Source organism: Armigeres subalbatus, chromosome 1, assembly GCF_024139115.2.
Source record: "Armigeres subalbatus isolate Guangzhou_Male chromosome 1, GZ_Asu_2, whole genome shotgun sequence".
Classification (NCBI taxonomy): Eukaryota; Metazoa; Arthropoda; class Insecta; order Diptera; family Culicidae; genus Armigeres; species Armigeres subalbatus.
The window spans coordinates 94,185,136-94,201,304 of NC_085139.1; the positions used below are offsets into that span (position 1 = coordinate 94,185,136).

Below are 16,169 nucleotides of genomic sequence, written 5' to 3' on the forward strand. Positions count from 1 at the left end.
AATGATCTTTCAATAAATTAGAAATGGTTTTCAACACACCTACAGGCTGCAACTATTGCTTATGAAATGCTGAAAAGGAAAGCGATAGGATGTGTTATTGTATTTCAAGCATTTTGTCTTTAAAACTTGTTAAACGATCTTTCTCCATAAACTATATATTATCCTAAAAAGAGGAATCGTGGATCCCCTTCCGTTTTCAATTAACAACTTGGATCGTATAAACTCTAAGTCTCTTCTTCATAGACTTTCAACCCCATGTTCGTTTAACTCAGTACAATATATGTCCTTACCTAGTAACAGTAACAATTTTCGGGTATTCCACTACCATGTATTCAGTAGTTCATAGGCTCTAATACTCCAGTGGTCATTTGTATTTCTAGTTTTAGTTTCTGTTAATACTAAATATGTTTCTAGTTACAGTCGGTATGTTATCCAATACCACCTCACCGCACCTATTGTCGCAGCTAATGATTTACAAAAAAACAACTTCGTGGATGTATAATCTTCACAATCTGATCTCTAAAGTTATTTCCAGCTATCGAGAGAGTTGTGTATGTGAAGAACTCCTAAATATAATCATCTAAGTTGTATAATAAAACACATACGCCTATGCCGCTACTTTCGGGAGGTTTTGGACTTTTCTGATTGCACAACGACCTAATTAGTCTCTCGTGTTTGATATCAATTCTTTTTGTAATACATATATCTAAGTAGGTATACGTTTTTACTTTGAAATTAAGCACATCTTTAGAAACTATCAATTTCCTTCACTTAATTGACGCAATACATTTGCTATCACCCCTAACACATGTTCTTTCTTGCAAGAAATAAGGTGGGAACAACTTTAACCATTCAATTTCTAATAAAAAAATAAATCCCTATTGCAAAATTTATCCGTTTCAATATCAAATACAAGTAGAATTAATTTCTTCTTACTTGTCTAGTTCTACATCTCTACGCGTCCAATTGCATTTACAGATTCCTAATTAATAAGTAGTGAGAGATTCCTAGAATCCGATAAAATCCGATGATGGTGGGCTCCAACTCGACACTTCCAGCTTGAACAGAGCACCTTTAAGTAACGCATCTACTTGGGAACAAGATGCACGAAATATCACTATTGATCCAGTAGTAATCCGGCCTACAGCTTCGTCCGCTACTCTATCACGGTTCTACGTGGGTGGCCGATATCTACCAGATGTCGCAGTTCTTCTGGTAACTCAGCATCGTACTGGAGTGGCACTGGAAAACGTCCGAGGCGCTGCCACCCTGCGATATCAGCCACGTCAATCTGCAAACAATCCAAGAAGACGTCATTTAGATCCTTAGAAGGATGAATTCTACGACTCGACTACGACTGGATTTGGATTGGATTTGATTTGTATTGAATTTGGATTGGATTTGGATTGGATTTGGATTTGGATTGGATTTGGATTGGATTTGGATTGGATTTGGATTGGATTTGGATTGGATTTGGATTGGATTTGGATTGGATTTGGATTGGATTTGGATTAGATTTGGATTGGATTTGGATTGGATTTGGATTGGATTTGGATTGGATTGGATTGGTTGGATTGATTTGGATTGGTTTGGATTGGTTGGATTGGTTTGGATTGGTTTGGATTGGTTGGATTGGTTTGGATTGGTTTGGATTGGTTTGGATTGGTTTGGATTGGTTTGGATTGGTTTGGATTGGTTTGGATTGGTTGGATTGGTTTGGATTGGTTTGGATTGGTTTGGATTGGTTTGGATTGGTTTGGATTGGTTTGGTTGGTTTGGATTGGTTGGATTGGTTTGGATTGGTTTGGATTGGTTTGGTTGGTTTGGATTGGTTTGGATTGGTTTGGATTGGTTTGGATTGGTTTGGATTGGTTTGGATTGGTTTGGATTGGTTTGGATTGGTTTGGATTGGTTTGGATTGGTTTGGATTGGTTTGGATTGGTTTGGATTGGTTTGGATTGGTTTGGATTGGTTGGATTGGTTTGGATTGGTTTGGATTGGTTTGGATTGGTTTGGATTGGTTTGGTTGGTTTGGATTGGTTTGGATTGGTTTGGATTGGTTTGGATTGGTTTGGATTGGTTTGGATTGGTTTGGATTGGTTTTGTTGGTTTGGATTGGTTTGGATTGGTTGGATTGGACTTGGATTGGTTTGGATTGGTTTGGATTGGTTTGGATTGGTTTGGATTGGTTTGGATTGGTTTGGATTGGATTTGGATTGGTTTGGATTGGTTTGGATTGGTTTGGATTGGTTTGGATTGGTTTGGATTGGTTTGGATTGGTTTGGATTGGATTTGGATTGGTTTGGATTGGTTTGGATTGGTTTGGATTGGATTGGTTTGGATTGGTTTGGATTGGTTTGGATTGGTTTGGATTGGTTTGGATTGGTTTGGATTGGTTTGGATTGGTTTGGATTGGTTTGGATTGGATTTGGATTGGTTTGGATTGGTTTGGATTGGTTTGGATTGGTTTGGATTGGACTTGGATTGGTTTGGATTGGATTTGGATTGGGTTTGGATTGGTTTGGATTGGTTTGGATTGGATTTGGATTGGTTTGGATTGGATTTGGATTGGTTTGGATTGGTTTGGATTGGATTTGGATTGGTTTGGATTGGTTTGGATTGGTTTGGATTGGTTTGGATTGGTTTGGATTGGTTTGGATTGGTTTGGATTGGATTGGTTTGGTTGGATTGGTTTGGATTGGTTTGGATTGGTTTGGATTGGATTTGGATTGGTTTGGATTGGTTTGGATTGGTTTGGATTGGTTTGGATTGGTTTATATTGGTTTGGATTGGATTTGGATTGGATTTGGATTGGATTTGAATTGGATTTGGATTGGATTTGGATTGGATTTGGATTGGATTTGGATTGGATTTGGATTTGGATTGGATTTGGATTGGATTTGGATTGGATTTGGACTGCTTCGTATTCCTTCTCCCATACATTTCCAACTGCGATCAAGTAGTGTTGAACTTAATTGAAAAATAAAAAAATACGATCACCGGAAAACCACCTACATTTCATCGAAATCGTTCGAGTGGACATCGACGCCGCTGTACTCGGACTCGGCGCACAGCTCCTGGGCCGACATGAGAAAAAAGATCTGCGGCGGTGTCAGACTTAGTCCCGGCAGCCGGTTCATGCCCTTGATGGGCCCCGTCAGCGACAGGAGCGTGTGGTAGGCGATTTGCATCCCGCCCGAGTAGATGAGCAGATCCATGCGGCTGGTGTTGGAGAAAACATCCACCGAATTCGGCACGCACTGCATAACCTTGGCTTCGAAGGCTTTGGTGATGGAGCGGAGGATTTCCTTGGCCAGTGCCGTCCCGAGGGTGGCATAGTGGAGGTATGGTGGCAGGACCGGATTGAAGTACGGCACCAGAATTACGGACAGCGGGACGACAATCGAGTGGCTCAGGGTGTCGTAGAAAATTTTGGCAATCTGCGGGTAGGCGTAACTGAAAGGTACAGTAGGAATTATTGATAGGATTACGTAAAATGAAATTCATTCAACTTACGCGGTGTGAATGCTTTCCGCCGAAATGTTCCTTGCCGACGACCGGTTGTTGTTAAGTTGATAGATTTTGAGCACATTTTCGAACCAATTGTCGGAGCTTATCTCAATCTGTAGTGCAATAATTGAAATTAAATTGAAGACTACAACAGTAGTGTGGGTGTTACCTGATCCAATATTGAGGCGATTTCCGTCTTGTTAAATAGCGTTGGCCACACCTTAGCTTGGACTTTGAGTTGGGAAAGTCGCACCAAGGCTGCTCCCCGCAGTGATGGAGCCCGCTTCAGGTGTTGTTTCATGTTCTCGAACATTTCTTCGGCCTGCATCACATGGAAGAAAAAATCGATGAAGAATGATTTAATATAGAGGAGGTCCTTCGTAGCTTAATAGGGAAATCATCTGTCAAGCATATTGGTTTTGTGGAACCAAACCCCACCCTATATTGGGGGTTACCCCCAATATATGTTTCAAGCTAAATCTGACACATGTTACGCATATGCAAAAATCGAGTTTCATGAATAGAAATTAATAACCACTCGGGTTACTCAATATCGAGGAGCTCTTCACCCCGAGCCACAAGTCCCTGCCCTCTTGCACTGCAAGACAATATGGGTGCGGCTGAGGAGGGCCAACTTTTATAGGTCTTCTGAATCGTAGTGTTATAGTAGTTTTATAAAAATACATGAATATTAGTGTTTGGTACTTTTTCCTTCTATCACGCAGAAAAAACTATTTTAAAAACAATAATTGTTGACATAAATTCAAAAAGAATTTCGCATTGTTTTGGCGGTAATAATTATTATTGTTGTTTCAACAATCCAATATTGTTGTTTGTATGGAAGCTTTAACAAGCTTTTTTGATGGATTACAACAAGAGATCGATGTTTATTTCAAAAATCATTATTTTTGTTTTGAATGGCTTTTATTTTTGGAAATTTTCATTAAATTTAAAGAATGTTTTTATTTTTTATTCGTTTTTTATTTAAAACAATTATTTTTAACTGAATTTCAGTAACATTTTAGGCGGAAACTGCATTCCAACGTAGCAGAGAACGTAATTATCAATCTGAAACAAAATTATTTTTAATATAAAAATTTTAAATTATTTGTATATATCTAATTTACTTACCTAAATATACTTACCTCTAAATTTACTTACCTCTACTTCCAAAAGTTAGGAAGTTTTGCTCGCATGTTGCTCGCATGTTGCAGAAACTATCATTCTTTTTTAAATCCGTCGTATATTCGGGAAACTATTGTTCAACCGCTGTAAAAAAAAAATAGTAGTCAAAAGCAGAATAAAACAGTATTTCAAAAACTGAGATAAACACGCAAAACCTACCTTGTTGGACCACAACATTGTTGCTCACAATCCTCGGTGCAGATTCTTTATGAAAATATGCGAAAACAAAAATTTTGGAACTTCAATGTATCGCAAATTGTTTACAAGAAAAACTGGCAGAACATTTCAAAATGCTTATACTTTTTAGGCAACAAAAATTGTTCATATGTATAATATAATATATAATCAGATGCGTGGCTACAAATCGGTACTATCCCGGACTTCAGAGAGAAATTGTATGATGACGGCAATGTCCTTGTACGCCCCGTAACGCTGGATAGACACTTTTGCGTGGTGTGTTATGGTATAAGATCTTCCTCGGTCACATTGTCAGCCACAGGCAAATCCTGACCCACAGACACATACATACCTTCCCCAATATCCAACTCCGTGGTGCTTATGAGGGTGTCGCTGAGTCGGGGGCCTCTCGTTAAGTAAGTACTACACCAACACTTCCTTCCCCTCCCAAGTTACGGTGAAGATGGGCGTGGCCAAGGGGTAGTAATCCTGATGCTTTTGTGATTTTTATCCTAGATTGTAATCAAGGACCACACCCACCTTGATTTCTGATGACTCTACGACACTACCCATAATTCCATTACCCATAAAGCCATTATCCCGAAGGCCACTACCCCGAACGCCACAACCCCGAATGAGTCACTACCCCGAATGCCATTACCCCTAATGGGACACTACCCCGAATGAGTCAGTACCCCGAATCAGTCATTATTTCAAGTTTATACTTCATTTCAATGAAAAAATGTTACTCAATAAAAGTTTATTCATAATTCATATGAATGAACAATGATTGGAACTGAAACTGTTTCAATGCAGTATAGAACTAAGTATTCTTACTCCGTGAGATTCCGTATGGCACTCTTCAAGAGTCCTGAAGGGCAGGGGGAGATTATGCAGCACGTTTTCATGCACAATGTAGAGAGTTTGAGGCAATTGCGGTCCACGTCAGCATGGCTACTAGGGCAGCAAGGTAGAAGTTGTTCTATATGGTCGCTGTAAGAAAAGCAACGGATTCTGGATGAAGCGTGGTCTGAATCTCAAAATTGACGAGTGGGTTAATGGGTGAGTAAGAGTGAGTGATTAAGTGAGTGATTAAGTGAATGAGTAAGAGTGAGTGTGTGAGTGAGTGAGTAAAAGTGAGCAAGAGAGTAAGCGAGAAAGGGAGAGCGAATGGCTCGAATGGCTGAGAGTAAATGAGTGAGTAAAAGTGGATAAGTGAGTAAGGGTGGTTAAGTGCGTAAGAGTGGGTGAATGAATGAAAGTGGGTGAGTGAGTAATAATAAGTGAGACAGAGGAGGTGAGTGAGTAAGGGGTTGTGTGTATAAGAGTGAGAAAGAAAGGGAGATCTTGTTTGTCTTCGGCAAGTTACGTTGCCTTAAATAAGGCATCATCTCGGTTCGCCTTATACCGGGCAAACGCGTCCATTTAAAGAAGGCATCATCTCCTCTATCTGCCTTATACCAGGCAAACGCGATCATTTAAACAAGGCATTATTTCCTCTGTGTGCCTTATACCGGGCAAACACGTCCATTTAAGGTGACTCGAGAAGGCACTAAACACCGTGTTATTTCTCCTATCTTTCATCTCTTTCTAGCATTATCACCTCGCAACTTTGAAGCGGCGTATTTCGGTTTTCAGTTGTTTGATGTAACTGTAAATGTATAAGCATGTAGAGTAGATTGCGAGTAAGCACGCGCTGGTGATACTTTTTCCAAAATATATTTGTAGTAGAAAAAAAGTTAAGCATTCAATGATGAAAATGATGACGATTTGATGAATGTTAGTGCTTCCCGTGTCACCTTAACTGCGAGGTTTCTAAGCCAGGTACCATTTTTTGCATTCGTATATCATGAGACTAACATGATGATACTTTTATGCCCAGAGAATTCGAGACAATTTCCAATCCGAAAATTGCCTAGATCGGCACCGGGAATCGAACCCAGCACCCTCAGCATGGTCTTGCTTTGTAGTCGCGCGTCTTACCGCACGGCTAAGGAGGGCCCCATTTGAGTTCATCTTTCTGACATAAATTGCTAGGTTGAAGAGCTATGGCATTTTTAAATGATCGTTTATACTTAGGATACAAGACTTGTGGCGAGCAAAGCCCTCAGCTGTATTCTTACGCATTTTTGTGCTTTATGATACAATGAAGTAAATCCTTCTAAACCGATTATTTCGAGCTCGGACCCATATAGAATGCAAGCAAACGATACTTGATAACGTTGTTACAACGTTGTTACAACAACAATTAAAACTGAAATCGATATTCACTTGTTTCGGAACGAAATTCAATACGCTAGGAGAAGAATGAATTCTGTCATCAAAAGAAAAAGTAGAATCATGAAAAAACTTTCACAGCGAGGTATGGATTGCAGCAATTTTTGCAATTTCAAAATAAAATTTATTTATAAATAATTTATAGCATGAGGTTGGAATCTTGATTATCTACATTATACATATATTAATTTGATTGTTGGTGACAATGAAGTTTTTTCTTGTAATGATTCCGGAGATGGTACTACTTTTAATCTTAATTGAATTTCTAATCCCACCTAATAAATCATTTTCATAAAAATCTCTGTTTGTAATTTTTAAAATTATTTTCAATTCCATTGGCTATGAGGACTGTATAGAAAATAAGTTATCCACTTTCAAAGTGTTACTACTCAGAAGCTTATGAAGGTATTGGTTTGTTTTACCCTGCATTTAATGTATTCGTATGCTAAGTTTCAAATCACAGTTTGTTTGTTTGTTGATAATTTGTTGTTTCCGATGAATTGCAAATTGAAAGTGATATTGAAATTCGAGTTTTGGACACATGGCTCCGTAAGAAGAGCATCGAGGTGGATAATTTGACCAAGCGTTTCGCTATCCACCCCCAAAGGTAAAAATTCATGGTCAACAAGCTTAGGGAATACTACACGTTCGCTAACCTGTCGAAAAGGGAAAAGAATCAAGTTCATGTTACCGGAATTTGGACCAGAAAGTAATCATGTTATAAAACGAGGCAATTTTATGCCGATTTGTGACCAGGACGAAAAATGCTTGAATAAATGTTGGAAGAGTGCAATATTTATTCAGTATTATATTTTTTCATAAAACTTAACAAACAGAATTAACATATATTGCTAGACAAATTTTAATATTTTTTTTTTAATTCATCCGATTTTATTCGAATAAAATAATGTGGATAACTTATTTTCGATACAGTCCTTACCTTGCCGTGTTAAATTTCAGTGATTCTACTTTTCCTCTGATGACAGCGTTCATCCACTATTCTCCTCGCGTATTTGATGTTTCCAAAATCAAAATGAATATGACTATGTATTAATAAATGAACCTCAAAGGCTTTTGACAAGTTAACAGTTCACTATTTGATATTCATCGGTTGTCATGCATAGCTACTTTGTTTTCAATGGCATAACAAGGGTTTTCAATTCAAAGTAGCCTGAGAATGAAAAACCCAGATTAATCCACCTAGCGGTGATGGCGCCTTTCTCGCGTAAAAAGGTAATAAATGTAGCCTTTACGCTTACACCTCGATGATGTACAAGAAAAGCAAAACAGTTACACCGTCTAATGTTAGAAAATTTACACTAGTAGACGACAGATGGCGCTGCCAAAAGTTTCTCGAATTTCCTATGTTCGAATTTTGACTTTCGGACAATTTCATAGTACTATGAAACTGAACGAAGAGCATACTTACGCCTAAATGCGTGCAACACGAGCATCCTTATAGTACGATGAAACTCTTAATGGGAGCAAGCCACGGATAAACTTTAAAAATATTCATAGATGCAAGGCATTTTTCATAACACATTATTGTTCTATGTGACTATGTCTCATCACTATTATCTCCTGTCATAAGACGAGTTTATACAATCCCATTGAATTCCACCACTTAATTGTATCTTGACAGATACGTATTTCGACCTCAAAAGTAAGGCCGTCTTCAGTGTCTCGTACTTGACTCGACTTCCTCGACTAGTCGAGGCAAGTACGAGACACTGAAGACGGCCTTACTTTTGAGGTCGAAATACGTATCTGTCAAGATACAATTAAGTTGTGGAATTCAATGGGATTGTATAAACTCGTCTTATGACAGGTGAAAACATTCCACTAAAAAGCTCAAAATAATTTTCTTATCAAAAACACTATTATCTATTTTTTGCAATTTGCAATTATTATGAAATTCAATAGTGATCAACAGCGTTTTAGTCTCTGTCGGATGCAACTTGTTGCAAGAAAATCGGTTAAGAGTTTCTATGTGAAAATTTGGCTAATGTTTTTTATGGCATTTTGTGCACACACACACACACACACACACACACACACACACACACACACACACGAACAGACAGACATTTGTTCAGCTCATCGAGCTGAGTCGAATGGTATATAACACTATGGGTCTCCGGGACTTCTATCAAAAGTTCGAATTTGGAGTGAAATGATAGCCTTTCGGTTCAACTTTGTTGTACGAGAAAGGCAAAAACATAAGTTTCATGACGTTGATTATTCTCAAGACTGATTACAACTAGCGAGCAGCATTCGCATCGGGAACGTAAATAAAGATTGCTGTGACTTCAAGGAACATATTTAATATTATTTTTTTGTCATCAAAACCTACAGAGGTTTTTTTTAATGTTTGGATAGAAACCGATCGAGCTTTTTAAAAAAGCTCATTTGTTGAAGTATTGTTGAAATAATAATACTTCGTTATTGATATTATCATAACAAATCTTGTTAAAATAATAAATTTTGTAGTATTTTCTATGAAATTTGGCGACTTGAATACAACAATCATATTTTTGCCTTTCTCGTACAACTAAGTTGTACCGAAAGGATATATCATTTCACTCCGAAAACGAACTTTTTATAGAAGCCTCTGAGGCCCATAGTATTATATACCAATCGACTCAGCTCGACGAGCTGAGCACATGTCTGTCTGTTCGTGTGTATGTATGTGTGTATGTGTGTGTGTATGTGTGTGTGTATGTGTGTGCACAAAAGCTTTAAAAAACATTAGACAACTTTTCGTATAGAAATCCTTAACTGATTTTCTCGCAACAAGTTTTATTCGACAGGGGACAAAGCCTCGTTGATCACTATTGAATTTTATAACGATCGGTCATTGCGTTTAAAAGTTATGAAGAAAATGGTACATTGGACCATATAAACCCCATATAAGTGAAAACGTCGTTTGCGGGCAGCAGGGACTATGTCCAAGGGCTTAACGATCCCTCCCCAGGCCATCTGCGAGTTGTGGGGCTTGCCTAGGACGTGGTGGGGTTTGACAGTGGGCCCTGTTAAAACTCTATAAAAAGCTGCATGTATCCGCAAGTAGGCTCCACCAAAGCGACCGTGTGCCGCTCAAAGCGCACAAGCCCAAGTCCTGGTGTTAGGTGGGACGCTAAACAGCCCTGACACGACGGCCCTCCGACGAGACAGGAGGTTTGCGCAGGCCCAATAAGCCGGCTGGAAAACCAATCATTACGAACAATATAAGAGATAATGCGACTCGATATAATCGGCAAAGACCTAGGCGACGAATACAGGATCACGATTGGAAGCTTGGAACATGGAATTGCAAGTCGCTAGGTTTCGCAGGTTGCGACAGGATGATCTACGATGAATTACATCCCCGCAACTTCGACGTCGTGGCGCTGCAGGAGATTTGCTGGACAGGACAGAAAGTGTGGAAAAGCGGGCATCGAGCGGCTACCTTCTACCAAAGCTGTGGCACCACCAACGAACTGGGAACCGGCTTCATAGTGCTGGGTAAGATGCGCCAACGCGTGATTGGGTGGCAGCCAATCAACGCAAGGATGTGCAAGCTGAGGATTAAAGGCCGTTTCTTCAACTATAGCATCATCAACGTGCACTGCCCACACGAAGGGAGACCCAACGACGAGAAAGAAGCGTTCTACGCACAGCTGGGGCAGACATACGATGGATGCCCACTGCGGGACGTTAAAATCGTCATCGGTGACATGAACGCACAGGTAGGAAGGGAGGAAATGTATAGACCGGTCATCGGACCGGATAGTCTGCACACCGTATCGAATGACAACGGCCAACGATGCATAAACTTCGCAGCCTCCCGCGGAATGGTAGTCCGAAGCACCTTCTTTCCCCGCAAGAATATCCACAAGGCCACATGGAGATCACCTAACCAAGAAACGGAAAACCAAATCGACCACGTTCTAATCGACGGTAAATTCTTCTCCGACATCACGAACGTCCGCACTTACCGCAGTGCGAATATTGAATCCGACCACTACCTCGTTGCAGTATGCCTGCGCTCAAAACTCTCGACGGTGTACAACACGCGTCGAAGTCGGACGCCGCGGCTTAACATTGGGCGGCTACAAGACGGTAGACTAGCCCAAGAATACGCGCAGCAGCTGGAAGTGGCACTTCCAACGGAAGAGCAGCTAGGCGCAGCATCTCTTGAAGATGGCTGGAGAGATATTCGATCCGCCATTGGTAGCACCGCAACCGCTGCACTTGGCACGGTGCCCCCGGATCAGAGAAACGACTGGTATGACGGCGAATGTGAGCAGTTAGTGGAAGAGAAGAATGCAGCATGGGCGAGATTGCTGCAACACCGCACGAGGGCGGACGAGGCACGATATAAACAGGCGCGGAGGAAAAAGCGCCAGCAGAAAGATCGAGACCGTGAAGAAACGGAGCAACTGTACCGCGCTAATAACACACGAAAGTTCTATGAGAAGTTAAACCGTTCACGTAAGGGCCACGTGCCACAGCCCGATATGTGTAAGGACATAAACGGGAACCTTCTTACGAACGAGCGTGAGGTGATCCAAAGGTGGCGGCAGCACTACGAAGAACACCTGAATGGCGATGTGGCAGACGAAGATGGCGGTATGGTGATGGACCTGGGAGAACGCGCGCAGGACATAATTCTACCGGCTCCGGATCTCCAGGAAATCCAGGAGGAGATTGGCCGGCTCAAGAACAACAAAGCCCCTGGGGTTGACCAACTACCAGGAGAGCTATTTAAACACGGTGGTGAGGCACTGGCTAGAGCGCTGCACTGGGTCATTACCAAGATTTGGGAGGAGGAAGTTTTGCCGCAGGAGTGGATGGAAGGTGTCGTGTGTCCCATCTACAAAAAGGGCGATAAGCTGGATTGTAGCAACTACCGCGCAATCACATTGCTGAACGCCGCCTACAAGGTACTCTCCCAAATTTTATGCCGTCGACTAGCACCAACTGCAAGGGAGTTCGTGGGGCAGTACCAGGCGGGTTTTATGGGCGAACGCTCCACCACGGACCAGGTGTTCGCCATACGCCAAGTACTGCAGAAATGCCGCGAATAGAACGTGCCCACACATCATCTATTCATCGACTTCAAAGCCGCGTATGATACAATCGATCGGGACCAGCTATGGCAGCTAATGCACGAACACGGTTTTCCGGATAAACTGACACGGTTGATCAAAGCGACGATGGATCGGGTGATGTGCGTAGTTCGAGTTTCAGGGGCATTCTCGAGTCCCTTCGAAACCCGCAGAGGGTTACGGCAAGGTGATGGTCTTTCGTGTTTGCTATTCAACATCGCTTTGGAAGGTGTAATACGAAGAGCAGGGATTAACACGAGTGGTACAATTTTCAATAAGTCCGTCCAGCTATTTGGCTTCGCCGACGACATAGATATTATGGCACGTAACTTTGAGAAGATGGAGGAAGCCTACATCAGACTGAAGAGGGAAGCCAAGCGGATCGGACTAGTCATCAACACGTCGAAGACAAAGTACATGATAGGAAGAGGTTCAAGAGAAGGTAATGTGAGCCACCCACCGCGAGTTGGCATCGATGGTGACGAAATCGAGGTGGTAGAAGAATTTGTGTACTTGGGCTCACTGGTGACTGCTGAAAATGATACCAGCAGAGAAATTCGGAGACGCATAGTGGCTGGAAATCGTACATACTTTGGACTCCCCAAGACGCTCCGAGCGAATAGAGTTCGCCGCCAAACTGACCAAAACCAAACCAAACTGACAATCTACAAAACGCTCATTAGACCGGTAGTCCTCTACGGACACGATACCTGGACGATGCTCGTGGAGGACCAACGCGCACTCGGAGTTTTCGATGGCGGACGGTACGTGGAGGAGGCGAATGAACCACGAATTGCATCAGCTGTTGGGAGAACCATCCATCGTTCACACCGCGAAAATCGGACGACTGCGATGGGCCGGGCACGTAGCCAGAATGTCGGACAGTAACCCGGTGAAAATGGTTCTCGACAACGATCCGACGGGCACAAGAAGGCGAGGTGCGCAGCGGGCAAGGTGGATCGATCAGGTGGAAGATGACTTGCGGACCCTCCGTAGACTGCGTGGTTGGCGACGTGTAGCCATGGACCGAGCCGAATGGAGAAGACTCTTATATATCGCACAGGCCACTTCGGCCTTAGTCTGAATAAATAAATAATAAGAAAACGTCGTTAATAATGTACTTAGTATTCAGAAAGAAAATAAAATCGGCTAAAACAATCATTATAAAAATCCTGCATTCTTCTATAAGTTTTAGAAAACTAGAACCATACATCTGAACTTCTAAACAAATCCTCTCTGAAATAATATTTATTATAAAATAGGCAGAAAACAATATGCAAGCTTTCCCCAGGAATTCTTTAGATAATTGCTCCAGGCATTCCACCAGCAATTTTATCAGGAATTCTTTAGGAATGCCTTCAGCAACTTCTTCGGCAATGTCTTCAGCAATTCCACCATCAATTTCGCCGGGAATTGATCCAAAAACTCCACCATTATTTACTCCAAGAAATTCTCCATAAACTCCTCCTCCTCCTGCTGCTCCTCATAAAAATTTCTGAAAAATTGCACCGTTATTCCGGTAGTTCTATCGGCAGATCCTACGGGGGTTCTTCTGAAAATTCTTCCGGGAATTCCCCCAGAATTTCCTCCGGGAATTCATTCAGGCTTTCTTTCTGGAATTCATTTAGGCTTCTTCAGGAATTTATATAGAAATTCCTCCAGAAGCTCCTCCGAAAATTTCTCTGAGAGCTCCCCAAGGAATCCTCCGGGAGGTCCTCTGATGTTGATGATGGTCCAGCTACATACCCCTTCAAAGGTTTCAGCTAGACGAGATTTATCTACAAGATGAATTCTCCAAGATTTTTTCAAAGAATTCTTCTGGTAGTTTCTTCAGAAATTTCTCCGGAAATTCCACCGGCAATTTATCCGGGAGTTCCACCAGTAGCTCTTCCAGGAAATCATTCAGGCTTTTTTCAGGAAATCATTTAGGCTTTCTTCAAAAATTTAGCTGGAAATTCCTCCCAAAGTTCTTCCGATAGTTTCTCTGGGAGTTCCTCCGCGAGGTCCTCTAGAAATTCTTCTAGAAGTTACCCTGAAATTCCTCCGGGAGTTTTTACGGGAGCTCCTCCGGTAGTTCCTACGGGAATTCATCCGTAGGGAAAACTTCCGTAAGAATTCCAGGAAGAACTGCTGGAAGAATTTTTAAAGGACCTCCCGGAGGAATTCCCGGAGAAACTCCCAGAGAAATTCTCCGTTCAACTTCTGGAAGAATTTGTAGATAAATTCCCAAAGAAAGCCTAAATGAATTCCTGAATGAAAGCCTGAATGAATTCCCGGAAGAACTACTGGTGGAATTCCCGGAGGAATTTCCAGAGAAACAGCCGGTGAAACACCCGGAGTTGAATTTCTAAAGGAAATTCCTGACAAATATCCTCCAGGAATTCCCTGTGAAGTTCCTGGAGGGATTCCCGGAGGAACTCTTGGGAAAACTCCTGGAGGAGCTCCCGGAGGAACTCCCACAAGCACATCCTTCTTGGAGAAGTTCATGAAGGAATTTCTGGAGAAATATCTGAAGGAATTCCCGGAACAATACCAAGAGGAATTAATGCAGAAATTCCCAGATGAAATCCTGAAAGTATTCCCAGATAATTGCTGAAGAAATTACCGGATGAATTCCCAGAGGTTTGTTCAAGAGTTCCTGGAAGAACTCTTGGAAGATATCCTGGAGGAACTCTCAAATTGGTTTCCGAATAAAATTCTGGAGTTAACACGGAGTGAAGTCCGGAAAGAATTCTAGGACAATTCCGCCGAAAAATTCCTGAAATTCCTGGAAATTTCTGGAAAAGTACCAGAATGAATTCCCGGGAAAATACCTGGAAGAATTTTCTGGGAAATACTTGGACGAATTCCTGGAGAAATTCCTAAAGAAATTTCTAGAGGAATTCTTGAAGGATATTCTGAAGTCATTGTGAAAATAATTCCAGAATGAAATCCTAGAGGATTTCGCTATTGAGTTTATGGAGGTATAACCGGAATTTTTTTTAAAGTTATCCCGGAGAAATTAAAGGGAGAGTTCCTGAAGGAATGCCCGGAGAAGTTCCTAGAAGGATTTCCGAAGAAATGACAGATTTACAAGTGGTATTATGGAGCGAAATCTTAGGATTTCCGTCATAAATTACTGAGAAAACTTCTAGTGGAATTTTGGGATGAAATTCCGTATGTATTCTTGAAGGAACACTCGAATGCATTCCTGAAGAACATGCCGGAGATTTTTCTGGAAGAATAGCCGAAGAAATATCTAGAAGTAAAACTTGGAAAGAAGAAAAGAAATCTTCAAGGAATTTCCTCGGGGTAAGGGGTTTCTAGATAAGAAGAAATTACAATTACATGAGAAGGATTTTCGAACGATTTTCAGAGAAATTTGTGGATAACTTTCCGGAGGAATTTAGAAGTTCACAGGGGAGCTTCTAGAAGGATTTCAAGGAGAATTCTTGAGCCCGAAATGTTTCGAGTTGTTTTGAACTTTCATATATTATGGATCCTGGATGCCCTAATAAGTTTTGGGAATCTTTTGAATTTCAACCACCTATTTCTGAATATGATTGTATCGTAGAGTGCACATGTTTAAGGGAATTCAGTTCAGTACCCGTTCGATCTTTTCACCATTTAGGGGAGGTGGGCGAATGTTAGAAGGATTCAAAAGGATATTACCGGAGAGCAACGTTGCAAAAATGGTGTTCACTTGTAAGTTAGGTGGGTGGACCATGTGCAAAACGGTTTTGTTAGTCAGGAGTGTAGCCGAAGTTGAAATAATGGGACCGCGAACCGAGTATGGATTTAGTGTTATCTGTAAGCCAATAAATGAATGAATGTAAGAAGGAATTAAATTGTTAAATTTAGTCGAATTGTTAGTCGAAGCAAACTAATCGATTACCTCGATTATTGAAATAAGCCAAACGATTCAAAATCACTAGACTATTGAAATCGATC

The 16,169-nt window shown here is 41.3% G+C and overlaps 1 protein-coding gene across 5 annotated transcripts in view; it reads right to left on the bottom strand.

The window, feature by feature from the left end:
• Positions 1–346: 346 nt before the first annotated feature.
• Positions 347–16,169, bottom strand: part of LOC134202860 (endothelin-converting enzyme homolog) — an 81,156-nt gene continuing 65,333 nt past the window's right edge. For all 5 annotated transcript variants that reach the window (XM_062677847.1, XM_062677861.1, XM_062677853.1 and 2 more), the window contains exons 8-11: positions 3,680–3,832; positions 3,517–3,623; positions 3,016–3,456; positions 347–1,291 (exon numbers count right to left, since the gene is read on the bottom strand). In XM_062677847.1, coding sequence (XP_062533831.1) covers positions 1,192–1,291; positions 3,016–3,456; positions 3,517–3,623; positions 3,680–3,832 — 801 coding nt within the window. In that variant the 3' untranslated portion in view covers positions 347–1,191. The remainder of the gene's footprint in view (positions 1,292–3,015; positions 3,457–3,516; positions 3,624–3,679; positions 3,833–16,169) is intronic.